Consider the following 27,999-nt stretch of genomic DNA (forward strand, 5'->3'; position numbering starts at 1 on the left):
TATGTTCAGTGCTGGGTACACAAACTGAATCTAGTTGAAAATTTTTAAGGTACTTTATGAGTTTAACACTGCAGCTAAGAAGGGTGCTTTCCTGAACACAAGAAAGCCAGGGAATTTGTATTTACAGCTTTTCTGAAGAGAAAAGACAAGCAGGGGAGAAAGCTGAACTTTTTTTTTTCCTTCTTACAGTAACAACATGCTGTAACTCTTGGCTTTCCATGGACTCTTACCTGGAAGAATATTTTGAAGAAATAGTCGAATTCTTACACAGTGATGACGTGAGTAATTACCACATGCAAGCACTGAATACTTTCATTCACTTTGTTCTCACTAGATAAATTAATCTCACGTTTGTTAAATGTGCCAGTTACTTAATGAACCTGACACTATACTTACCCTACGAAAGACCCTACATCCTATAAACTCTATTCCATGGTAAAGTAGTTTGAAGATGTCTTCACATTTTTGTTGTTTAGGTGATGAAACCGACAAACCTTGGCACCCACATGGAGAGGCAAATACTTCAAGCAAAGGTACAGGAAATAGTGAAATACACTAGGTGGCATCTTTGAACTAGGCTGACAACTCTTATGGTCACAGAGCTATGAAAGTCTGTGTTCATAGCCCTAGATTCTTTTTTCAACCCCAGGATGATGGTAGTGATCTCTATCGGTGCTGATGTTGGACAAGTCTTTTATGAGTAACGGAAATGGCAGGTCTGGATGGTGTAGATCTTCTGAATGCATACAAATCCCTTCAAAATTTAGTGGAAATGCAACTTTCCATGGCAGCAGGAAATGTCTATATCCAACAAAACAAGGCAACCCACAATTCCTTGTTGTTACATGTCCCAGTATAAACTCTAAGTAGGTATACAATTTTGATGTTATGACTATGCTTTCTTTTGAAAAACTTCTAGTGATTTACAAGTATAGAATTTTTTTCTATAACTGATTAGACTCAATAAGTTTAACGTAATTACTAGTTTCTTTCCCAACAACGTAAATAAATGCATTTTATATGCCCAATAAATTTGACAGAATTTGTAAGAATATTTTAATTTTCAACATAACACTGTAAAAAAATGTCATAAGACAAAAAATAAAGAACTTGAAAAATAAGCCATCAGCAATAAAACCAACACCATAAAAAAATCAAAATTGCTTAAAGATAATACATAAATTGGCCAAGAACTATTTTTTTCTGTCTAGTTGTTTAAGTATTCTCAGCACGCCTGACCCAAACACCAGACATATCTAAAGGACAATGTGTTTTTTTATTTTGGTATGAAAACCTGAACTTTTCAGTTTAAAATCAGTATGAACAATGTAAGGTGAAAACAACTTACATGGTCTCCATAATTCTTTCCTGATAGTAAGCCAGCACCACCAACTATTCCACAGACCACATTTGATACTATTGTACCATACAAATTTGTCATTATCATAACATCAAACTGATGTGGATTAGAAACCAGTTGCATGCAACAGTTGTCAATGATCATATCATTATGTTCTATATTCGGATAATCTTTTGCTACCTGACGGGATGTTTCCAGAAACAGTCCATCTGAAAGTTTCCTGTAAAGCATTAAAGACACAGCTGTCAAGATGACATTACTCTACACAATAATTTAACAATAGCAATTACACTGATCAGCCAGAACATTACGACCAACGGCCAACTATCAACATAAACCCATCCAGGCAATAGCAGCATCACCTGGCAATGAATGACTGCTAATCAGGCATACCCACACAGTGCATGTAGTATCAGTGTGTCTGCTGTCCGTGTATAGAATAGGGAAAGTGCACCACTCATCTGAGTTTGATTGAGGCAGATTGTGATGGCCCAGAGGCACGGCACTAACATTTCAGACACTGTACGACTTGTCAGGTGTTCAAAGAGTGCTGTGGTGAGTGTCTTCAACACATGGCAAAATCAAGGTGAAACCGCATCAGACATCGTCAGATTGGGCGGCCACCGCTCATTACAGGCGTCAGACGTCTTAGGCTGGGCAGACTGGTGAAACAATATGGACAGTGAACTGTCGTGGAATTAACATCATCAGATTTTAATGATGGGCAAAGTACACATGTATGTGTAAACTCAGTGCACTGAATACTCCTAATGATGGGCTTCAGCAGCCGATGACCCATGTATGTGCCAATGTTAACACTACATCAGCAACTATGACTGAAATGGGCATGTGACCATCGGTACTGGATATTGGCACAGTGGCAGAGCATTGCAGGGTCTGATGAATCTTGATACCTTCTTCATCTTGTCGAATCCACCATCTTCCAGGGGAACAGCTCCTCGACATGTGTACTGCAGGACAGAGAAAAGCGGTGGTGGCTCCATTATGCCCTGGGGAACATTCATGTGGACATCCATTGGTCCACTGGAGCTCACGCAAGGCATCATGATGGCCACAGAGTATCATACACTGGTTGCAGACCAAAGATAAAGCACCATGTCACAAGGCCAGTGTGGTGGAGTGGTTCAAGGAACATAGTGGTGACTTTCAATTAATGTACTGGTCCTCCAACGTACCAGATCTGAACTTTATCGAACACATCTGGGATGTGATTGAATGTGGCATGACAGCTCCCCCCCCCCCCCCCCCAGAATTTATGAGAATTAGGTTGTGTGTGTGTGCACGCGTGCTTGCAGATGATGTGTCAACTACCTCCAGTGACCTATCAAGGTCTCATTGCTTCCACACCACGATGCGTCACCTCTGTTATTAGTGCCAAAGATGGACATACTGGCTATGAGGTAGATGGTCATAATGTTCTGGCTAATGAGTGAATATGTACTGCAACAGGCTGACAACACAAGGATATTTATTTTCTCTGAACAGAAACACCCTATTTACTAAGAAATTCTAAAACTGCAGAGAAACAGAAGACTGGCCAGTACTTACCTCTATGAGATAGAACTTGAATATATCTGCAGTACTGAAATTTTGACTCCTGATGGTAAGTTCGGGCCAGCTATTCAATCTCTTCAAAGTTTCCACAAATGAATTTTTCTTTTGATACAACACAATTTTCATGCTTATTGACTTTTGAATCGCACAACTTCAAAATGGAAAATTCACAGAACAACACAACTAACACAGTATACAACATGAGTTCAGGATCTACGAACTCTCTTATCCTACATTCACAGATAATCATAAAGAAGAACAAGTACTGCTGCAGTAAAATCTGTGCCGTACATCAGAAAATAATTCTCCATATTGTAAGGTAACAGGGGATAATATGGCCAGACAGCAGTTTTGCTGGCAATGGAAGTATCTGCTATGAAAAAATGGATGGGATGTGAAAAGCACAAACACAAGTCAATACCTTTATACTCTCATCTTCCCTGATAAAGAGAAGGCAGCATTCAGCAGTTTCAGATGGTTAAATTACTTGGTTACATAACTGCATATAATTACTGTACATGACTTTGCACTTAAGTTAATAATGTAGGGTGTGCTTGTAATGCGAGTCCTTGGATTTGCTGGATACCTAATCATTGAAATAGAAGTCATGTGAAAATGAGCTCTTCTACGTAGTTTGTAATTTAAATTTAAAGCACAGCAGCAGAAATAATATGTTCGGCTGGTGTACTTCAATCAAAACGTTTCATAGTAGAATTATTATAAAGATGTTTAGAACAACTGCAAACTAAGTCATTACTTTATTATGAAGACACAATTCAGTTTCGATCTTTGTACTGCCAGACAAGTATTTGTATGTCTCATATTTCGTGCAGAGACATCATTAAATGAAGGGAGAGGGGTGAAACTGTGCCAAAACATGGAGTTATTTCTAATTATGTAAATCTGATAGCATGTCATAAATTAGTACTGATTTTAATTTTCTGTGCTTATGAATAAAATTATGTATTAAATGCTGAGTGAAAATAGTGTCATGCAAAATGGACATGAAAGTACTTGTTTTGTGTTTTGATGAGCATTCGTAGTTCTGTTGCATAGTGCCCTTTTTTTTTTTTTTTTTTTTAATTTGCAATGAATTATAAAATTACGTGGTGATAAATGTGTGTAAAATTATATAATGTATTCAGGTTTAAGTATTTAAATCTAATGAAATTGTAAATGAATTGTGGCCATGTTTAGGAATTATTTTGATTAACGTAGTAGCACGTGACCCGACTCAGGACTGGGGATATGAGCGAGAAAGTGGGACTTTTGGTCATTGTCTGTTGTGGTGGCAAGTTCGGAGTGGCAAAGTGGCACAAATGCAAGCATTGATGCCAGTGTATGCGAATAAATTGTGAAGGAACAACATGAAAGTGTGTAGGTGCGAGACAATAAACCATGTGTACAAATTGCACTGATTATCATTTATCCAGATCAGATTTATTTTTTAACTCTAATATGCATGGCCACAAAGTTAGAAGTGTGTGTGTGTGTGTGTGTGTGTGTGTGTGTGTGTTTTTAAATAAATAAGTTTCAATCTGAACCTGTATAGTGTACCTCATTTTATGCAAGGTTGTGGTATAGATAATTGTGTATTGAATTCACTGCTGTTCAAAGGCTAGCCAATATATGACTCAGTATTAGGGGTGCAAAATGCAACCATTCACTACCAACCACCTTTGCAGAAGAGACCGAGTACAGTTGCCATTGGAGGCTTAGCTGGGATAGGACTTTTTTGTTTTCATTCTGTTCCATAATATTTCGGGCTCAGGTGTCCGTCTGATGTTTAGTCTTTTGAACAGTCAGTGTGGGGGCTCTGAGCTCAATCAGTGCATTAGCAGTAGCAGCGTGTTTGTACTGGACAAGATACGCGCTGCAGCTTGGTTACGCCAATGTAGGGCCACCATGATTGTGATGCAGTCATTTACACAGCCTGGTGTGTTGACCATGTGTTACCACAGGCGCCGAACACACGCAATCTTCACTGCTGTGTCCACGTGTTGCCGCGGGTAAAACCGTCGTCCGTGCTGTGTCCATGTGTTGCTGCGGGTAAAGCAGTTGATGAAGCTGTATCCACGTGCTGCCGAGGATCATACCATGTCCGTGCCACCGACCAACACGTCTACATGCTGCCAGGGGCCCATGCCCGTCCTATCGCTCCTGACTGAGTTTGCTGCATGTCCATGCCGTCGACTATGATCTATTGCATAGCTGTGCCGCCACTGCTGACTGCAGATGTTGCGTCACACGAGGATATAAAAGATAAGTACAGCCAACAGCTACATTGTAAAATTGTGCTCTTTCATTAGCCATGGCCGATGAGATGCGTGAAACTCAAAGTGAAGGCAAATTAGTGGATGTTAGGAGTAACTGTAGTAGCCCTAGCATGCCAAAAGAAATAGGTTGGATACCAGGAAGTGACCTGAGTGAATTTTTTGTAAAATTTAGTAGTAAATTAGGAGAAATAGAGTCAAAAATAGGGAATTTAAATCTGGAATAGTTGGAGAAATTGATTCAAAAATTGGAGATATGGAATTGAGGCTTAGTGATAAAATAAAGACAGTGAGTGAAAAATTTTATCAGCTAGATCTCAAATTCCCTCAAATTACAGATAAAGTCGAAAACATGGTTAAAATTGTTGAAGGAATTATTGAGAGAGTTGATGAGGTTGAGAAGGGACTAGTAGCCAAGGTGGACACTGTGCAAAGCAATCTTGTGTGGCAGATTCAGGCACAGGAACAGAAATGCATGTTATTTCAGAAACAGAGGTAGACATTGATTTCTGCCCATTTCATCACGAGCAGATGGCCTGGAAATATCACTACTACTACCGAGTGAGCTAGCTTGCTATTGAGACTTTGTATTAGATTAGACATGGACTACGGCTTCACACCTACGTGCTCATCCTAGCCAAAGTTATGTATGCCTTTTATATTTACTTGTGTTTTTGACTCGATTAAAAGTGTTTAAGTTACATGCAGTACCGAAGTGCTTCACCTCTCCTGCTCCTGTGAGCAGTTCACAGGAGCAGACCCACACACCGCCTATCCATGTGGGATACAAAAAAGTAAATACCATGCAGCTGAGTTTTTAGCTGTGTGTGAGGATAACTTTGTGACAGGGATGAGTGAGCAGGCAAAAATTAAATATGTTAAGAGGCAGTTAGAAGGGGGAGCTCAAACATGAGCTAACCAAAATGTTAAAAAAATTTTGTGATTTTAAAACTTTTGAAAACCTTGGGCCAGGCAAAACAATTAAGATTGCAATGCGATTTTTTGAATGGATCCATTTACAAGAGTGGAAAGGAAAGTATGAGATCGTTCTGTGTTATAGAACTGGATAAATTAAATCATCTGGATAGGCCAATGGGTAAATTAACAGAGATATCCACACAAAAGAGAAGATTACCAGAGCATTTGCAATAGGATTTGATTCACAGTGCAACAGATTCAGTGGAAGAATTTCTTAATTTTGTGGATAATATGGACAGGGCATTATGCTACAGACCTAAATACATGGAACAGAGGGAGAGTGGAATGTATCGTGAAAAGGGAAACAGTATTAATTATGAGTACAGTAATAATCATAAGAGGTGGAGAGAGGATAGAAGTGATGAGAATAATCAGGATAGAGATTGAAGAAGCAGGCCACAAAGATAACAGAAATTTTGGGGGGAGAAGAGACAATTTTGATCACAGGAGGAGGAGATTTAGTGTTTATCGTCCCGTCGACAACGAGGTCATTAGAGACGGAGCGCAAGCTCGGGTTAGGGAAGGATGGGAAAGGAAATCGGCCGTGCCCTTTCAAAGGATCCATCCCGGCATTTGCCTGAAGCGATTTAGGGAAATCACGGAAAACCTAAATCAGGATGAACGGAGACGGGATTGAACCGTCGTCCTCCCGAATGCGAGTCCAGTGTGCTAACCACTGCGCCACCTCGCTCGGTGCTTTTGATCAGAGGAGGAGTGACACAGAAGGTGTGAGAATAGAGGGAATGCCAGATACAAATGGACAGGGTAGGCAGTCAAAAAGCTCACTTATGGTCCGCAGGGGGGCTGGTAATTCTGGAAACAGGGCCAGACAAGGACATGATGGGATGAGTAATAAAGTCAGCAAGGAAAATAGGGAAATTGGAATGTATCATATGATGCTGTCTTAGGAAATGAAAATCTGTGGGGAGGTTTTAACAATTACAGAAATAGAGATAAAAGGTATAACAGGAAAAATGGAACAAGGCTAATATCAGCAATGGACATTGTGAGTTTAACATTGATGACATGTTTAAGAGGGAAGAGAAATTACAAGCAGAGGAGGACAATATTGGTTTGTGTGCAACAAAATTCATTAAAAGATTAGAGACAGATATAGTTTCATCAAAAGGGGAAACAGAAGTGGAAATGGAACTAAGGGGCAATGTTCACAGGAATAATGGCTGTGATGAACGGGTAGAGATGTTTATCGGAAATAGTACGGAGAATTATGGAAAAGGTGAGGAGAGGATTATTCAGTGTGATGTAAAGGTTAATATGAATGGTGTATGGGACAATGTGGAAAATGCTGGTAAAATACCTACTGATAATGTTACTGTGCTTGTGGGTGCAGGTGATAACTGTGGAAGCGATAATGAGTTCAATGTGGATATGGAAATGTGTAATGATATGGAGAATGTTGCCATAGGTTGCCCTGAAGATAAAACTGAAACCTATGTTTTCTTAACTGATGAGTATGCAAGCCTGAAAGCTGATTATGATTTGAGTGATTGGGTATCCTATGCAAAATTACATAAAGCTTTATTGCCTGAAGAATGGAGTAAAATAAAATTTAAAATTGCCAAGTGATTTATTACAGGAATCAGGGTTGAACAGAGTAGAAATAGTGGTGATACAGCCAATAATTGATATTAATGTGGGAGGAATTACAGACATAGTATTATTTGACTCTGGCTCAAGTTTATCTGCAATTTCTGAATCTTTCTGGCAGCAAATTAAATGTTTAGGATTAATAGAACTACCAGCTACAGGAGTCAAAATTAGGACAGCAACTGGGACATGTAGTAAGCGCATCAGCAGAGAAGTATCTCTGGAATTTGTGATTATTGCTTTGATATTAGTTGGTTTGTGGTGTGGCACTGAATGTAATTTTGGATGTGGACTTCCTGCACAAATATGACTGTAGCATTTTTGTAAAAGACAGAGTGGTAGCATTTGATGCTGGTGGAAACAGACAAAGAATAAAATTTAAAGGGGATGAGACAATGACTCATTTACAGAGGATAGATGAGGTAGGTGATGAAATGTGTACCGAACAGCTGATATGTGATAATAGTAAATGAAATGGGACATTTAAATGAGGAACGAAAGGTGCCGCTTACAGATTTATTGTATAAACATAAGCATGTGTTCTCTGACAGACCTGGAAAAGTTGTAGATTTCAATTATGTTTTGAGGGTATTGCCACATGCTGTAATAAAGGCCAAACCTTATCCTACAGCAATAGCTGATAAAGAGGCTGTAAGGGCCAGGATACAGAAGATGTTGAAGAGCGGCATACTGGAAATGGGGAGAAGTGAGTATTGTAATCAAATAGTATTGGTGAAAAAGAGAGATGGTTCTGTAAGAATAGTATTGGATTCAAGAAAGCTAAATAAAATAATAGTCAAAGAAAATGATCAGCCAGAGAACATGAATGAGCTGTTGGAGAATTTTTATAAGCTAAAATTCTGTCCAGTGTAGATCTGACTTCAGCGTTTTGGCAGGTGCAATTGGCTGAAGAGAGCAGGAAGTACACTGCTTCCTTATTTGAAGGAAGGACTTATGTGTTTACAGTTGTGCCATTTGGTTTATCAATATCTGTAGCAGTTTTTGTAAGGGCTTTAAGTCATGTGATGAGTGATGAACTAATGATAAAATTGACAGTGTATGTAGATGACATTTTGATCATGAGTAGCAATTGGCAAGAGCACTGTCAGCTGTTGGAGGATGTATTCAAGGCTATATCTAAAGGGGGAATGACACTTAAGTAAATGCGAATTTTTTCAAGAATCATTACTATTTCTCAGTCATCAGCTAACCCCTGATGGCATTTTGCCGAATAAAGAGAAAATCAAGGCTATTGTTGACTGCAAGGTGCCAACAAACAGGAAACAACTGAAATCATTTATAGGACTATGTTCATTCTATAGGAAAAGTGATTATATCCTGAATTCACCTAACTTATGTAGACTACTAAACAAAAGTGTAAGCTGGTGCTGTACATCTGAGTGCGACAGGGAATTTAAAGCCATAAGGATAGCTTAAAAAACAGCAAAATTTTGTACTACCCAGATTTGTCTTTGCCTTTCTGTATTGGGGCAGACAGCTCAGATTACGGGACAGGGGCAGTGCTATTCCAGGAGAGGGTAGTAGATGGGAAGACAGAGCACAGGACAATCGCTTTTGCAAGCAGAATGCTGTCCAAACACGAATTAATGTATGGTATCTCAGAGAAGGAACTTTTAGCCACAGTTTTTGTATTTTGGAAGTTCAGGATATATGTGGAAGGTAGGAAAGTGATTGTTTACACAGACCATAAGACCCTGAGCTATTTGCAAGAATGTAAGCTGTTAAATAATAGACTCATGAGATGGGCCATGTTTCTGCAACAATTTAACTATGAGATAAGGTATGTAAAAGGCACAGACAACAATGTGGCTGATGCCTTATCAAGGTTACCTTTCACTGGAGAAGAACATAAAGGCAATGGAGACGAGAAAGAACTACAGATACTGTATATGAAAGGAGTGGGCGGAGGGAAGGAAATCAAATCCATCTGTAAGGACATGAGGAGACTTTAGAATGGGGACCAAACCTTGAAGATTATCAAAACAAACTTTGGAAGTAAAGAATATGAAAAAATTGCTAAATATTATAGAATTTATAAGGGGGATTTTATTTAGCCAAAGAATCTTGGACAAAGAGGAGTGGAAGAGATGTTTTCCAGATGAGCATGTGGAAACATTAATCAATTACACCCACCTTAGCCATGGGCATTACGGGGCTCAGAAATGTTTGGAAATACTGCAGGACTACGTTAGTTTTAACAACATGGCCAGGAGGGTAAAGAGAGAGTTGCCTTCTTGTAACAAATGTCAAAAAGTGAAGTACAGTACTATTGCAGTACAAGGAAAGATGCAGAATATTGTTCCTAAAAGAAATGGTGAACTGCTGGCTATTGATTTGTTTGAGATGCTGCCAACAGGTTGAGGGGGTGTGAAGTATGTTCTATTAGCTATTGATGTATTCTCCAAGTTTCTAAAGCTGTATCCACTGAAAAAGGCCACTAGCCAGAAAATAATTAACAAGCTAGAGAAAGATTACTTTGTGAATGTTATAAAACCAGAGAATGTTCTGTCTGATAATGGAGCACAATTTGTTTCTAGGGGGGAAATTTATGCAAAGATCTGGGATAAAGCATATAAGGATTTCAGTGTATCACCCCGCGGGAGACCTGGCTGAGAGGTATATGAGGTAGCTGGGTAGTCTATGTAGGACATATTGCAGTAAAAGGCATAGAACTTGGGCAGAGTACATAACTGTGTTCGAGGATCTAATGAACACAGTGAAGAGTTGTGCAACAGGATTTTCACCCTATGAGCTGCTCATGAAAGATATCAAGCCAGACAATCTAATAGCAGAACACATTAATTTTTTTCCATCTCAAGGCTTGACGAGTCAAGAGAAGATGCAGCTGGCCAGACAGCAAATGTTAAAGAAAGCACATGAGAGACAGAGGAGGCACAGAGAAAGGTATAAGACAACCTAGTTCAAGGAGGGAGATAAGGTGCTATCAAAAAGTTATTTGAATTATACCATGGCACTTCGAGATAACTGGTTGTCCACACCCTAATGCATATAGGTTAGTATATCCAGTGTCCAAAAAGCCATATGGACTGAGAAATGTAATGGAGTTGAAACAATATGTGGTGAAAGAATAAAGGGTAAGGAAGTGAGAGATTCCCATGTACACTATTGTGTCTAGTTAAAAAATTTTAGGGTGTGTGATATGACTATTATATGCAGCTATAAAAATTATTGGGGGCTATGTATATGCGTATTTATAATTGGAGGATTACTTGTGTACTGTGTATGTTGCAATGCCATTGTTTGGTGGTCAACAAACTTCATTATACTGTACGTATTTGCATTAAGTGAATCTGTTGTGCAATGAATTTTCACAACTGGTGTGGGTATGATAGAAGCCTTGTTGGAAAAAGTCATACAGGAACTGAAACCTACTGTATATATAGTCTCTATTGCTGTATAAATGAGTGTGGAGAATACAGAAGCAGGGAGGACTCTGCAAATAGTTTGTTTAAAAATAGTTGAGATTTTATTAAAATTTCTAATGTATCTGTTGAACCTGGAGTTGATACTGGTGTGCGGGGGTAGGATTGTTGCTGGGATACTCATGTAGGGCACCTACCAAATATGCAAATTGTAGAGGCATATGGGAAATAATTAACTTGCTTATTATAAGATGTTAATGAGGGAAGTGAGGGAAAGAACACTAATGCCTAAGTGGATGCATGTAAAAGTTTATGACCTTAGTGAGTTTATTTGCCATTTTTGATTGAATCTAGTTATTCATGGAAATGGCAGAAAAGAATGGGTTTCAAGATATTGCCTAATATTATGTGCAAAAATGATATAGGAATTCATGCAAATATTTGGACTTTATTTATGTAAGAGCTCCTGATTGGGAACATTTGAGGGGTGAAATAGAATATATTTAATTATGCCATGTTTGTGTTTGATTTGTGTGCATGTTTTCCATTTGTATAAACCCCAATAACAGCTGATCAGTGAACACAGGATGTTCCTGGAAGGGTTTGGAAAGCCTGACTCCTGGGAAACATGGGTCTGAATGTCTAGGCAAGATTTAAGAGGATTTGATCAAATTTTGATAGGATGGCTTGGCTAACGAGAGGAAGCACAGTACTGCTGGCTGACAAGTTTGGAAAGCCTGCATTCCAATGCATAAAGCTGTGAACACAAGGCTCTAGTTACAACAACCTCGTGCAACTACAGAAACAACTGTGTAAAAAGTGGAAGTGTTAATGCGCAGTAAGTGTCAACCTACATTTAGACTAACATGGGCATTTATATAATACAAATTTCTTTGCATTTTGCCAGCCCAATCAGCCACAATATGAGACTATCTAATTATATAATTAGGTTGGCTACACTGTCAGACAATGTTTGTACATTTTGTGATGACAATAATCAAACTCATTAACTCACCACTGTAACACTGTTCTACATGTTTTGGTGATATAAATAAAAAGTAATATGGGTTGGCTGTGTTTGGTGCTACTTAATGTTGCCATTACTAAGGTAATGTCTCCATGAAGTGGGGGTATGTAAGGTAATGGGGGATAATATGGCCAGACAGCAGTTTTGCTGGCAATGGAAATATCTGCTACGAAAAAGGATGGTATGTGAAAAGCACAAACATAAGTGAATACATTTATAGACTCATCTTCCCTGATAAAGAGAAGGCAGCATTCAGCAGTTTCAGATGGTTTAAATTACTTGGTTACATAACTGCATATATTACTGTACATGACTTTGCACTTAAGTTAATAATGTAGGGTGTGCTTGTAATGCGAGTCCTTGGATTTGCTGGATACCTAATCATTGAAATAGAAGTCATGTGAAAATGAGCTCTTTTACGTAGTTTGTAATTTAAATTTAAAGCACAGCAGCAGAAATAATATGTTCGGCTGATGTACTTCAATCAAAATGTTTCATAGTAGAATTAAGTTATAAAGATGTTTAGAACAAATGCAAACTAAGTCATTATTTTATTATGAATACACAATTCAGTTTTGAGCTTTGTAGTGCCAGACAAGTATTTGTATGTCTCATATTTCATGCAAAGACCTCATCAAATGAAGGGAGAGGTGTGAAACTGTGCCAAAACATGGAGTTATTTCTAATTATGTAAATCTGATAGCATGTCATAAATTAAAAATAGAGTAATGCAAAATGGACATGAAAGTACTTGTTTTGTGTTTTGATGAGCATTCATAGTTCCGTTGCATAGTGCTTTTTTTTTTAATTGCAATGAATTATAAAATTACGTGGTGATAAATGTGTGTAAAATTGTATAATGTATTCAGGTTTAAGTATTTAAATCTAATGAAATTGTAAATGAAATGTGCCCATGTTTAGGAATTATTTTGATTAACGTAGTATCACATGACCCGACTCAGGACTGGGTATATGAGCGTGAAAGTGGGACTTTTGGTCATTGTCTGTTGTGGTGGCAAGTTCGGAGTGGCAAAGTGGCACAAATTTAAGCATTGATGCCAGTGTATGCGAATAAATTGTGAAGGAACAACAAGAAAGTGTGTAGGTGCGAGACAATAAACCATGTGTACAAATTGCACTGATTATCATTTATCCAGATCGGATTTATTTTTTAACTCTAATATGCATGGCCACAAAGTTAGAAGTGTGTGTGTGTGTGTGTGTGTGTGTGTGTGTGTGTGTGTGTGTGTGTGTGTGTGTGTGTGTGTGTGTATTTTTAAATAAATAAGTTTCAATCTGAACCTGTATAGTGTACCTCATTTTATGCAAGGTTGTGGTATAGATAATTGTGTATTGAATTCACTGCTGTTCAAAGGCTAGCCAATATATGACTCAGTATTAGGGGTGCAAATGCAACTGTTCACTACCAACCCTCTTTGCAGATGAGCCACGTGAAAAAATAGGTAGTGAATGAACCCGAGTACAGTTGCAATATATCAAAGACCTCTTCTTGTCTTTCAAGTCAACAACTACATAACGTCTCAGTCAAAAATGATTCAAATACGTTATAGTAATGGAAAGATAAGGTAATTTACAATGGAGAAATACTACTAAAACTAAAATCCATCCTAACAGGCCTTGGAAGGCCCAATGGTACCGACCGGCCACCGTGTCATCCTCAGCCCACAGGCATCACTGGATGCAGATATGGAGGCACATGTGGTCAGCACACCACTCTCCTGGCCACATGTCAGTTTAAGAGACCGGAGCCGCTACTCCTCAATCAAGTACCTCCTCAGTTTGCCTCACAAGGGCCGAGTGCACCACACTTGCAAGAGCACTCAGCAGACCAGATGGTCACCCATCCAAGTGCATAATTTTTGCAATATCACAAAAAAAGTCGGTTTGTTAACATTATATCCAAAGCTTCAGCAGAGTAGATTATAATTTAAGTTACTGAACTACAATAAAACTAGACAAAAAAATTTAATGCAGGAATGCAAGGTATGATTACAGATATAGCTGAAGTATAGATGATTTAAGATGAATGAACAGGAAAGGAAATGATACTAATGTGAAAGTCTTGAAATTTTAGATAGTAAATTAATCAAGTAATAACACAGTTTAGCAAAAGATCAATTTTTTTTTTATATAAGTAGTGGCTGCTGTCCAACATCTTAACAGAAAAATCTTTAGCAAAGGAACACTACTTCAAGGATACATTTTGCTGCACTCCTGGAATGCTTCAGAGGGTAAAGAGGACAGGAAGACAACTGTAATCTTAATGGTTCTATTAAGATTTGAAGTTGCTCCTCTACAATATGCACTAAGTAGTCTGCAGTAAATCTACATATTTAGATGCTAATAAATCTATGACATACTTTTGTATTAAATGTTGAATGACTAGTTAAAAAACCTTACAAATGTTCAGTGAATAACCAATTAGTGACATAGACAGAGGCAACAGAATAAATGGACACAATGGCACTTAAAGCGACGTCTGTTCAGAAATGAGTAAAACTGTCATCACAAAGTAGAGAAAACAACGAGGAGTTGACAATGCAGCAAGGGAATCAAAACAATTGTATGAATTATTGTATTCTTGATGGTTGTAGAATAATTTAATAAATAAAAAGGTTTCCTATATCCATTTAGGGCACCCCCTTCCCAAGGTTTCTTTACGACAGAGGAAGGAATAAACTACCAGTTATCTGTATGCCCTGTGAATGTACATTACACATTTTGTTGACATCTTCGGAAATGCCATTTTGGACTTTGTTATGTAAGTTTAAAATGATGTGTTCTGTATCTTTGGCATATGTTTAAGAATTTTGTAATAACTGTATTACGTATGAGTGTAAATTTGGTTTTCTGTCCTGTAGGTCGATTTGAAAATGGGTCTTGGCCTGAAACTAGTCATCGAATGAAAAATAAAATATTTGCAACTTTGACTGATTTTTCATTCCATGGAATGAATACAGTTTTTTGAATACACCAGTACCAAAGTCTTACAATATGACTTTTGAAATATGAAGAAACATTCATTATTAACCCTCATACTGAATTAATGATAACTAAAAAGGTTGGCTAACAATGGAGAGGATGAAACAAAGTAATTAGTGAATGAGTCAATCCCAAGATTGCCATCCACAATGTGATTTTACAGGATTACAAAAAGTAGTGTGGATGTAAAAAGACTGCCATTGTTCTTTCGCTTGAGTTTTCTTTCAAAGACAGTAGTCAAAAATTTGTTTCATGTGTTTTGGATAGATGGCTCTTTCTGTTTGACACAGTGGATATCCTGCAACAGCAGTGATACAAGGAAACACTGCAACTGTAAGAAAAGTTATTGTAGATGATATAGTCCACATTTAAATTTGCAGACATCTACAAAAATCCTAAATATTGTATTTAATGCAGTGCAAAACAACTGAAAATGAAATTTTAGGTTCTACAAAAAAATGTGCACGGTGTATTCCTCATTTACCAACACTACAGCAGATACCCTGGTGGATGGACTGATGTTTGTTTATTTCTCCTAACTACAATACCAGAGTCTTAAGTACTGTAACACCTCACTCAACAAAAGTTAATGAAGTTCATTTCTTCACTGTACATAAAATTAAGCTTAAATTCATGAATCTCATTCCATCCTTATGAAAATAATACTAATAATAATTCTGATCTATACATGCTCCTTCACTAAGATTTCAAGATAAAGTTACGAGAATGTATAGGAAGTGAAGCTTCATGCCGTGCATATCAAGAAGAAAACAGTTGGCACCTCTCTGACAGGTAATTATCTGACTTACCAGCACTCATTTAAGATGCAGTGAATGCAATCTTATTATCATATCAGGTACAGGTGTCAACATATTTTTGATTTGCACACTTAATTGTCTTGTGCAATGTGTATACCTGAAAGCAGATGTTTTGAAGACTGAACCTTTTTTTCACACTTTCACTATTTAAAAAGTTAAATAATCACTGTTTCCTTATGTCATCATTCACTTATTCACTATCAACCCATTTCAGCATGTGGCCATTGGTCAAGAGCTTCAAAACTGAAAATTGCACATACAGACCACAGTCATTGGAATAAGGGTAAACTTAACTCTTCAGCAAATGCACAAGGATGTTGTGGTGTGTATTTCCTGTATATTGTAGTTGAAGGAACAATAATACATAACTGACATTCTGCTGTTTTGGCACATAAATGCAAAGATAACTATGGCAAAGCCACAGAATAAACAAAGTAATTGGAAGTCAAATATTTGTAGAACACAGAGCAAATACATTGAAAAAAAAGTGATGAAATTATTAATTAAACACTGAAATGTATAAATGTTGCAAAGACAATGACTGACAGATGACAAACCACCAACTCATTTTTAATTCAGTGCACCCTTGTGTCTGATGAGCGAACAGTCATATTGACTCCTCAGATGTTGGCACTCACATTCTTCAAATACTGATCTTCAATTTCAGAAACAAAAACAGGGCCAACATGAATTACTGAGTATCTTTTGCTAGTGAGATTACTCAGGTACGAACATACAAGAAAGGCCTTCCTGAAATTACAAGTTTCAGGTCACACAATGACAGTTAAGTATAGCAAAATGTTAAAATAGCAAGCGGAATATTATGTAATTGAATCTGTGTGTTTTGTAAGAACATTATTGATTAAGTGGGCTCATACAGTTTGAATTAACTATTGTTTCAGCAATGCATGAAAAATAGTTTTCAGTCAAATATTAGATGATTGGTTACTTAACTGTTGAAAGCTATCTTGAAGGATATATCAATAAAAGGATCACCTCAAACGAGTCTTAAGATTAATGACTTACTGGTCTTACAATATAAATGGAAAATAACTTTTTCAAAAACTTCAACAATTAGACATATTCTAAAACAAAGCAGAAGCATATGATTTTACAGTGCTGGTATCGACAGCTTAGTTGACACATCGTAATTATTATTTTTTTTTTAATTCTGTTAAAATTGTCTAAAAAAACTTCTGGAAAACATGCTAGTTATTGATAGACCTTTATTCCAAGATTATAAACAACAGGTTTTTGCAACATTGTGATCACATGTTCAAGTGAAAAAATATACAAAAACATACAGTGTGGATCAGAAGTAAATTAACAATATAAAAAATGTAAGGCACTTAAACCAGATAAAGAGGGAGTGAAATACTCAGGTAGGTAGTTTAACATTAGGCCAGCGAAACAGTAAGATCTCCCAACGTTTGGATGATGCAAGACATTAGCATTGTCAGTTAAAATAGAGCATCAGCAGCCTTACATATATATGAAATGATGAAATTATGACAAATACTGTAAAAATTATTAAGATAAAATTATCTGAAAAATTACTTTGGTCAAACATCAATAATGTCAAAATTACAAAATTAGCTTAAATTAAGGCTAGTGAAATTATTAAGTATTATTAAATACTCCAGCAGGGATTATAAGAGAGAGATACTGAAAGGGACAAATGAATGTTTCCATAGTATAAAATAATAATTACATGTAAAATGTACAAATACAAGAAGAGAGAGACGCCATCCAAAAGAAAATTAACCCTGTTCTTTTCCCTATTCAACAGCAAATAACTGTCACAAGTAAATTAGTCAAACAAAAAGACAAATTTTCACAGGATATCCCATTATGGCAGAATCTCCAAAACAATTAAAAGGAAGAAACTAAAAGTAAAAGGTATTTCCCCAGTGTCTTGTATTCTGAGAGGTACTGGCCTCCAGTTCTGTCACAATGAGCAGGCCACTTTCAACATATTTGATTTGGCAGGTATTTATTACATTTCTTGTAACGACTGTTCAGTTACATTGTATGAACAGAACACAGTTTTTGCATTCAATGTAAAAAACATTTAAGCCTCACAAGTTCTCAATCTGCTCTTACCATCCACCTACATAATACTAGACACACTTTCTGACCTGACAACAAACTTAAAGATTTTATGCATTGGTAACAAGGGCAATATCCTCAACATTTTGGAAGAAGTCCACATCTTGCACTCTTTAAAAGAGTTTCCTGAGCATGCCCTGAACAGTCAGTGAGAACTTAGGCACCATCCCATACTTTCAGATTTTGATTACATACGCACTCCCCTAATCGTGTTCCCACCACGATCTCTTTCATTATGGGTTTTTTAACTTTATTTGTTTTTTCTTGCTTCCGTTTAATTTCTTACTGTGTACTGGCCATGCAATTTGGTTTCCTTTATCAGCCTACCTCGTTACATATTTGTACTTTTTATGTGTCATTATTACTTTATACTCTGGTAACATTCAATTGCCCCTTTCAGTATGGTTCTCTTATAATCCACATTGGGGTTTTTAATAAGGTTTAACAATTTTAACTAGCCTTATTTTAAGTTAATTTTATAATTTTGACATTATTGATCTTCTTCTTCTTCTTCTTGCAGATTATTTACAGGTGGTACTGCTCTCCATCTCCTGTCGCCATTGGAGTTCAACCAAAGTAATTTTTCAGATTATTTTATCTTAGTAATTTTTATGGTATTTGTCATAATGTCATCATTTTACATGTAACAGTTCTGTTGCTCTATTACCTACGCTGTATTTCTTTTATCTATACATTCCAATTTATTTCACGGCTCCCAAACTTTGCTTTATAAACATCCTCTTTCAAGCCCTCTATTGACACATTCGACTACTCCTCATATGTCCTCTTGTGGCGCACTGCCCAGCATCAGTTTTCCCCAGTGGTTGGCTGTGTATACACCTGCATCTGGTGGTATGACATTTCTGCTGCACACACAGCCATAGTCACTACATGTGACTCCTTGCTGTTTTTCACTGGTTTTGCAGCACTGGTGAGCCATCATTCCATTATTTCAGTGTAAGTTAGTTTCCCCACAGTTTTTTGGGTTTCTTATGCTAATTCCTGTTTTAGGTCTACAAACACGACTTGCTCTGTTCAATTACATGGCCTCCAACCAGTTATTTTCGGTTATATTCTTTCCCTGGCTTACTCACTCCCCATTTTAACTGGCAACGCTAATGTCTTGTGCCATTCGAACATTGGGAGACTGTGCTGTTTACTGGCCTAATGTTAAACTAACTATGTGGGTATTTCACTGTGTCTTTTCTTGGTTTAAGTACCTCACATTTTTTGTATTATTAATTTGCTCCTGACCCATATTATATGTTCCTGCAAATTTTTTCACTTGAAGATACGATTACAATGTGATAAAAACCTGTCATTTATAATCTTGGTATAAAGGGCTATCAACAGCTAATGCTGTTTCCTGAATTTTTTTTTTTTTTAGAAGATTTCAACAGCTCTGGGGGGGAAAAAAACCAGAGCAGAAGACAAGAGCAAAAAGGCAACTCTTACTCACATGATATTAGCCTTATGGATTGTAGTAACCTTCTTTCGTCCTTGCTTTTTTGCATATTCAAATGCATATCGTGCCACTCTTTCAGAATTTTCCTGTGTCACTACCTTCATACTTTCGATTACACCCGTAACACTCTGAAAAAATGTGTAAAATTAAGATTGTCTATCAGGTGAGACAGATTATATAAAGAAACTGACATCCTTAATAATATGTTCTGAGACTATGTGTTCCAGTGTGATAGGCAACAATGACAACTCACCTTAACTCTTCATAATGAAGGGTACATAGACAATACTATAACTGGTAAACAACATTGTTATTTAAACATGAAACATTATGTGGTATAAATGAGAAGTGACAATAATAATATGACATTAGGATGCAAAAGTGAATCAGGGATAAAGGAATGTAGCAGATACAATCACTATACCTGGTACATTGGGTGAGCACAAATGACTTGAAATTTTATATTTTAAAATTTTGAGTGTTATAGTTCTCTGTTCTAAAGATGAGAGGATAATACTGTAACCATAACAGTTATGCTATACTGGTACTGTGTAATTAAGGCAATACTTTCTGTACTGAACTTTTTGACAGAGTAAGTAGGTGTAAAGAAAGTAGATAAGGATTACTAAAATGCGGAACTTGTGACAATTCCCAAGATGAAGATCCTTTTAATGACAATAAGTACTGTGCACACAAAGACATCATGATGCAATCAGGATTATAGATACCCAAAATGAGGAATCTGAATGCACAAATGAGGCATGACATAGACTTTGAAACATTGGCATGTACATACCATTCACAGGGTTATGGAAGAAAGGAAGAGCTACTCCCAACAATACGAGTTATGTGGGTTCCAAGGTGCTCAAGAGAATTTCAATAGTTGGATGATGACCAAGCCCTGTTCACTAAAGTCAAAAGATAGGCTGTTATGACACGATTAATATCCATTTTCACTTTAATACCATAGAACAGTAAGGGTTGAAAAACAAGTCCAATAGCTGGGAAAAATTCCAGTTATAAGTTATGTATGCTTTTGGTAACAACTTGCAGAGAGTCTGCTTATCAGAATAACAAATGAAGCTGAGTCATGTTACTCCGGAGCTACACCGTCATATGTACATAGAATGCTGGCACGGTGTCATGAGGTGAACCAAATTGTTGGAAACCGACAACTTGCACCTAATTAAACAAATCGGAAAACTGTGCATCTGAGGTGAGAGGATTTTATCAAGCGAAACTAACTCATCAAGGCAACATATCGAAAATAGTAGGTCAAAATAAATTATGAGTTCCTACTGTTGTTATCTATGGAAGTCATGAGCAACCACTACAAGCTTTCATTCACAATATGATGGGTAAGGAGGGATGAGGGGTAGGAGTTACTGAGAGCCACGAATGTCAATCCTCATAGCACGAGGTAGGTGCACATCTACAAAAATAGGTTCATCATCAACCTTTGACACCATTTTTTGCCATCAGATATTGGAGAACTGAATCCGCAACTTTAGATACCACAACCATCAAACAGCAAAAAAGCCAGCCAATAATTTGCACACAATCATCACCATTGCCAATTTGGACAACCAATAGAGAAACATGTGTCAGGAGCACAAGGACTCTAAGCCAATATGCCTCCAAAATGGACATGTTGTGAAATTCCACTGCTCTTGGCAAGGAGGGTGAACAGAATGATGAATATTACTCTCAAAGATTTCATCCACACCACAATTATTCCATACCAAATGACTGCAAACAAATACAGCTGACACATATCGACCAAGGTCACTCCTAAACACGCTGTAGCCATTTCCCTCATCAAACAGAGGTTCCAGCTACCCACCTGGCTGCCACCAAAATCATAAAAACTAAGCTCAACATTTATACACAGAGATGGGGTTCCCACAAATAAGACAACCCACCAAGTAACACTGAATCAATACTGGGGATCCACTCATCAGTCACCACTCTTTGTGGAGACACTGAGTGTCTGGTAATTTGGAAGAAGGGGATAAGACGCTGTGAGATGACATTCATTTGTCAGAAGCCTTGTTCCTTTCCTGTGGTTGTTATGGACACTGAAGAGAGCACATGGTGTTTCTGCATTGAGTAGTGATGCCTGAACAAAAAGATTGAATGCTAGCTAATTGAGATGGACATGTCGGAGCAGGAAATGAGTTCCTTCGTAATACCTGATAACTTCTATGATTTACATAAAAAGAAAATTCACTCACAAAAATTGTGAGACAACTGTCTGCAGCACTTGCCTTCTGGAGGCAAAACATTTAATACATACACATATAGATGGACACAACACTAGTCAGGCTTTCAGAACTATTAGTTCCTTCCTTGACAGCATACTTGGGGGTGATTAAAAAGGAAGGGCATGTCACTCAAACTTGATGATGAGAGGGACCCACCTGTTGCAAGGATGAGGGGAGACAAAGGTGAAAAAGGAGGCATCAGAGCAAGGAGGAGATCAAAGTAGTACATTATTAGTGCGGCACCAGTTACAGTTCTGAGATGATGACAGAGTAAGAACTAAAGAAATATTAAGAGTTAGAGCAGTGAGTAATGCCATTTGGGACTAGAAGCAATATGGAAAAATGGAAAAAAAACCTTGTAGAGAAAGAGGGGAGGAACAATGAGTACCAAAAAAGTAAAAGTAATACACAAATTAAGTGAGACACAACACATAAACACTGATGAGAAAAAACATTATGAAGGAACAGTTTACTAGCATGTTGGTTCATCCTTTAACACAATATATTAGTGACTCAATGTGACATGGATTCAACAAGTCCTTGGTTGGTTTCTGGAGGTAAATGGCACCAGATTTAATGCACAAGTCACATATTTCTGGTTAATTAGAGACCAGTGATTTGGGGTTGTGAAGCTGGTGCCTGATAGTTCCCAAATATATTCCATCAAGTTCACATCAAGTGAATTTGGTGGCCAAGACATCAACACGATTTCACTATCATGGTCCTCAAACCACTGTACTCTGATTCCGGCTTTGTGACACTGACAGTTGTCCTGTTACAAGGTGCTGTCAGGGAATCCATCAGGCAAGAAATGATGCAGGTGGTACAAAAAAAGTGTTCACAAAGTCTACAGCTCTCATGGTGCCTTCAATTACTCTCACAGGTCCTTTGGAAACCCAGGTGAATATCCCCTATACTGCAATGCTCCCTCACAACAGCTTGTGCCCATAGCGAGTTGCATGTTTTAAGCAGCCATTTACCTGGATGTTTGCATCTCTGGACCCTACCATTGACTTGATGTAACAAGACATGTAATTCATCTAACCAGGCAACATTTTTCCACTGCCCCACAATCCAATCTTTATGATCCCATTCTCAATGTAATCAGAACTGATGATGCTGATGGCTCAACATGGAAACATGTAGGGCTCATTTGGTGCAGAGCCCCATGTTCAACAACATACACTGAACAGTGTACTCTGAGAAGCTTGTACCTGCACCAGCACTGTACTCTGTTGTTAGATATGTCACAAACTGTGGCTCATTCTGCTTTACATAGAGGGCAAGCCTCCAAGTACATATCCTGTGATAAGGTGTGGATGTCCAACACTTTGTTGCCTACTTGTGGTTTCACCGCCCTTCAACCATTTGTCATATATTCTCAAAACTGTAGCATGCAAACAGCTAAACAGCTTTGCCATTTCTGAGAGGCATATGGTAACACTTATTTAGAAACCTTTAAAACCAAATCTCATACTGTGAGCAACTATACCTCTCCCTCCCCAAACATCCCTTATTACTGGATGTATATGCGGACAAGAAAAAAATTCCTGGATTTCCCTATTAGAAATACACTTTTTTTCCAAGTGAAAATACACCATACCCCTTGTGAAAGTAAATTTTTTCCATGTTAAGTGACAATATACTTTCCCTTGGAGCTGTAAAAGTCATCAATTCTTTGAATAGTGAAGGTTTTATATACTGGCATAAAACCTCCCAGCACTTTATGAAACTAAACCCAGAAAAAAAATTTGGAAAGATCCTTAATGCACAGCAACAGTTACACTGCATATTTTTGCATTATGAAAGTATAAACAAGAATTCCACCAGGAATTCCACCAATTACAGCACAGTACCTTCCGAAGCACTGAAATCTAAATTGCGATGCATTTACGAGGGCCGTCTAAAAAGTCCATGCAAAGTCCAAGAGATGGCACCACTGGTGCGTATCGAGGTCATGTTTAGTTAGTAGCATCTTTGGAAAGAACACACACCAAGTTTCAGCAATATTGGTCTATTTCTTTGTGTCTGGCATTCATGTGAATCAAGGAAGTCGAGCGATTGTCAAAAAATGGATGAAAAAGAATTTCATGTGGTGATTAAACATTACTTTATGAAAAGCAAAACACCTCAGGAGACTAAAGAGAAGCTTGATAAACATTACGGTGACTCTGCACCTTCGATTAGAACAGTTTATAAATGGTTTCAAAATTTTCGGAGTGGCCATATTGGCACAAGTGGTGCTGAATGTTCTGGATGCCCTGTGGAGGTTACGACTCCAGAAATCATTGATAAAATCCATGATATGGTGATAGATGACAGAAGAATTAAGGTGCGTGAGATTGCTAGTACTGTGAGCATCTCGAATGAATGGATACATAATATTTTGCATAAACATTTGGACATGAGAAAGCTATCCGCAAGATGGGTTCCACGATTGCTCACACTTGCCCAAAAATGGAATCGTGTGAAGTGTTGCAAGGATGGTTTGCAGCTGTTCAGGAAGAATCCGCAGGACTAAGTGTCGTTTCGTCACTGTGGATGAAACATGGATACATTACTACACTCCTGAGACCAAACAACAATCTAAACAATGGGTTACCAAGGGAGAATCTGCACCAAAAAAGGCAAAGACCATTCCTTTGGCTTGAAAGGTTATGGCGACTGTCTTTTGGGATTCGCAAGGGATAATCCTCCTCCACTATCTGGAAAAGGGTAAAACTATTACAGGTGCATATTATTCATCGTTATTGGTTGGACCGTAAAAAAGTCATTTTCCATCACAACAATGCACCAGCACACACCTCAGCAGTTGTGGTCGCAAAATTAATGGAAATAGGATTCCAACTCGTTTCACATCCCCCCTATTCTCCAGACTTGGCTCCCACGGACTACTATTTGTCCCCCAATTTGAAGAAATGGCTGGCGAGGCAAAGATTTTATTCAAACGATGAGGTGACTGCAGCAACTAATAGCTATTTTGCAGACTTGGACAATTCCTATTATTCGGAAGGGATGAACAAATCAGAACAGCGTTGGACGAAGTGTATAAGTATAAAAGGAGACTATGTCAAAAAATAAAAAAGGTTTACCCCAAACACATAAGTAGTTTTTATTTTTGCATGGACTTTTCAAATGCCCCTCGTATGTCAGCCATCATAGACCATGTCACTTTATCTCACCAGCCAATGACAGCAGATATTCAGAACATACGACAAGTGATGTAGTCAGCCAATAGCAATATCACTGTCAAGTAGTGCAAACACTCATGTGTGAAGTTAATGGTTTAAATTAATATACATTAAGCATAGCTACAAGCTAAGCTTTCACATACAATATTGGCCATAAAAAATTTTTTTGCTTTTTTTTTCTGAGAGTGTGATTAGGCAGGGTCCCAAGAAGGCAGCTTAAATTGGAGCAGCTGAATATTTCTGACAAGCACGATTATGAATCTCACTACTGTGCACTAAACATTTTGTGTGTTACCTGGCTGAATACATGTTCCACCAAGCACTCCAACTTTTCCATAGAAAAGCCAATTATGTTTGCAATTGCTCAAGAACTCACACTGCACTTAGTTATACTCTATGCCATCATTATTGCATAATTTGTGATACATGAGAGAACTAATATAAATATGAAAAATTAGTCTTGCAACCTGGTCTTTCTTGGTGTGTGTGCTACCCTTTAAGGTACATCAAACACAAATGTGCCAGTACAATATTAAATAAAGGCATAAATGGCTGGTCTTCTGGGACTGAAATTTTTCTTAGGGGCTGGTCCACAGTTAATTCTTGAATGAGAATCTAATATTCTGCAATTTAGGAAATTCATTGAACATTCTCACTTGTAACACAACTCATCTTAGGTAAAAGTAAATTTACATTGAAAGTAACACTTCTCAAACCACCAATCACAATATTTTCCCACGACCAGTTACAAATGTAAACAGTTGTGATCTCACACTCATCGAGACAAGGCCCCACAGTGTTTTGTTGTTATAAATGGCTGATTTTCTTTGCAACTGAAGTTTTATTTTGGTGTTATTCTCTCATTTATGTTTTACTATTGCAATATTGTACTGCGGCAGTGAGCTAAAGTAAAGTTCTTTGTTAGAGTTATCTGTTCTTACCAGTCAAAATTACAAAAATTTAAGTGAAAACTAAAATAAGGAAAAATTCCCAGAAGTCAAAAAATTCCCAGGTGTTTTCCAGATTTCTTGTGGACGAAAAAATTCCAAGGTATTTTCTGGATTTCCCGGTTGGCCTGGGGTGTATACACTCTGCATTAGAATTTAAGTCCACTCTCAAGTGACAAAAGCTGTGAAATTTTTACAGTCTTGGTATTTTCTAGTATCATTCACAACATAGCAGAAAATGCTGTCTAATAACATACATACCCACATCATCAATGGGATATCTGTTTGTGTACCTTGCTTTGCTTCTTTAGGGCAGTTACTTTAATCCCAAATTCATAATCAAGGACCTTTTAAACATGATCTTATGTGTGTTCTCTGCATGCTAACATAGTCCTGCAATGCAAATCAATGATTGCGACTACCTTCATATACAACATTACAACCCACTTAACATTCACAAAGCACTGATGGGAGTGGGTATCTCTAAACAGTATATTTATGGTGAGGCCATGATGGCCCAGTGATGCACAAGGATGCTCAAAGTCCCATCATATCAAGATCATTTGACAAGATCAAGAACCATGATGCTGAAAAATCATCTAAAACAGCATGTCACTATTTTCCTAGGAGTGAAAGCAATACTGCAGCCTAAATATTGTAAAGTATGATGAAGTGTTTACAGTTTCTTGTTGGTGATGCACAAGTGGCAGGTTTGATTCAGACTCGCCAGTATTGGTCACAAAATATTTGCAATTTTTAACAGATTCTAGAAACTTTTTGTTAAAAAAATATTGGAATGTTTTACGAAAATTCTGTTTCGTATCAGCAGCACTGAGGAGGCAGTTCAGCTCTGTCTGTGCTCTGCTTTGTACTTACACACTATGTGATCATAAGTATCCGGACACCCCCAAAAACATACTTTTTCATATTAGGTGCATTGCGCTGCCACCTACTGCCAGGTACTCCATATCAGTGATCTTAGAGGAGAATGGGGTGCTCCATGGAACTCGCAGACTTCGAATGTGGTCAGATGATTGGGTGTCACTTGTGTCATACGTCTGTACACAAGATTTTCACACACTTAAACATCACTAGCTCCACTGTTTCCGATGTGGTAGTGAAGTGGAAACATGAAGGGACACGTACAGGACAAAAGCGTACAGGCTGACCTCATGACTGTTGACTGACAGACCACCGACAGTTGAAGAGGGTCGTAATGTGTAATAGGCAGACATCTATCCAGACCATCACACAGGAATTATAAACTACACTCCTGGAAATTGAAATAAGAACACCGTGAATTCATTGTCCCAGGAAGGGGAAACTTTATTGACACATTCCTGGGGTCAGATACATCACATGATCACACTGACAGAACCACAGGCACATAGACACAGGCAACAGAGCATGCACAATGTCGGCACTAGTACAGTGTATATCCACCTTTCGCAGCAATGCAGGCTGCTATTCTCCCATGGAGACGATCGTAGAGATGCTGGATGTAGTCCTGTGGAACGGCTTGCCATGCCATTTCCACCTGGCGCCTCAGTTGGACCAGCGTTCGTGCTGGACGTGCAGACCGCGTGAGACGACGCTTCATCCAGTCCCAAACATGCTCAATGGGGGACAGATCCGGAGATCTTGCTGGCCAGGGTAGGTGACTTACACCTTCTAGAGCACGTTGGGTGGCACGATATACATGCGGACGTGCATTGTCCTGTTGGAACAGCAAGTTCCCTTGCCAGTCTAGGAATGGTAGAACGATGGGTTCGATGACGGTTTGGATGTACCGTGCACTATTCAGTGTCCCCTCGACGATCACCAGTGGTGTACGGCCAGTGTAGGAGATTGCTCCACACACCATGAGGCCGGGTGTTGGCCCTGTGTGCCTCGGTCGTATGCAGTCCTGATTGTGGCGCTCACCTGCACGGTGCCAAACACGCATACGACCATCATTGGCACCAAGGCAGAAGCGAC

At 38.1% G+C, this 27,999-nt stretch overlaps 1 protein-coding gene and 1 non-coding gene across 3 annotated transcripts in view; both read right to left on the reverse strand.

The window, feature by feature from the left end:
• Positions 1-27,999, reverse strand: part of LOC126248340 (isocitrate dehydrogenase [NAD] subunit gamma, mitochondrial) — a 133,846-nt gene that overhangs the window by 55,716 nt on the left and 50,131 nt on the right. For both annotated transcript variants that reach the window (XM_049949240.1, XM_049949241.1), the window contains exons 6-7: positions 19,615-19,748; positions 1,349-1,580 (exon numbers count right to left, since the gene is read on the reverse strand). In XM_049949240.1, the coding sequence (XP_049805197.1) occupies positions 1,349-1,580; positions 19,615-19,748 (366 nt within the window). The remainder of the gene's footprint in view (positions 1-1,348; positions 1,581-19,614; positions 19,749-27,999) is intronic.
• On the reverse strand, positions 6,805-6,878 carry Trnaa-cgc (transfer RNA alanine (anticodon CGC)). The gene has a single exon. It is a non-coding gene; the product is annotated as a tRNA-Ala (tRNA).

This window comes from Schistocerca nitens, chromosome 3, assembly GCF_023898315.1.
Source record: "Schistocerca nitens isolate TAMUIC-IGC-003100 chromosome 3, iqSchNite1.1, whole genome shotgun sequence".
Classification (NCBI taxonomy): Eukaryota; Metazoa; Arthropoda; class Insecta; order Orthoptera; family Acrididae; genus Schistocerca; species Schistocerca nitens.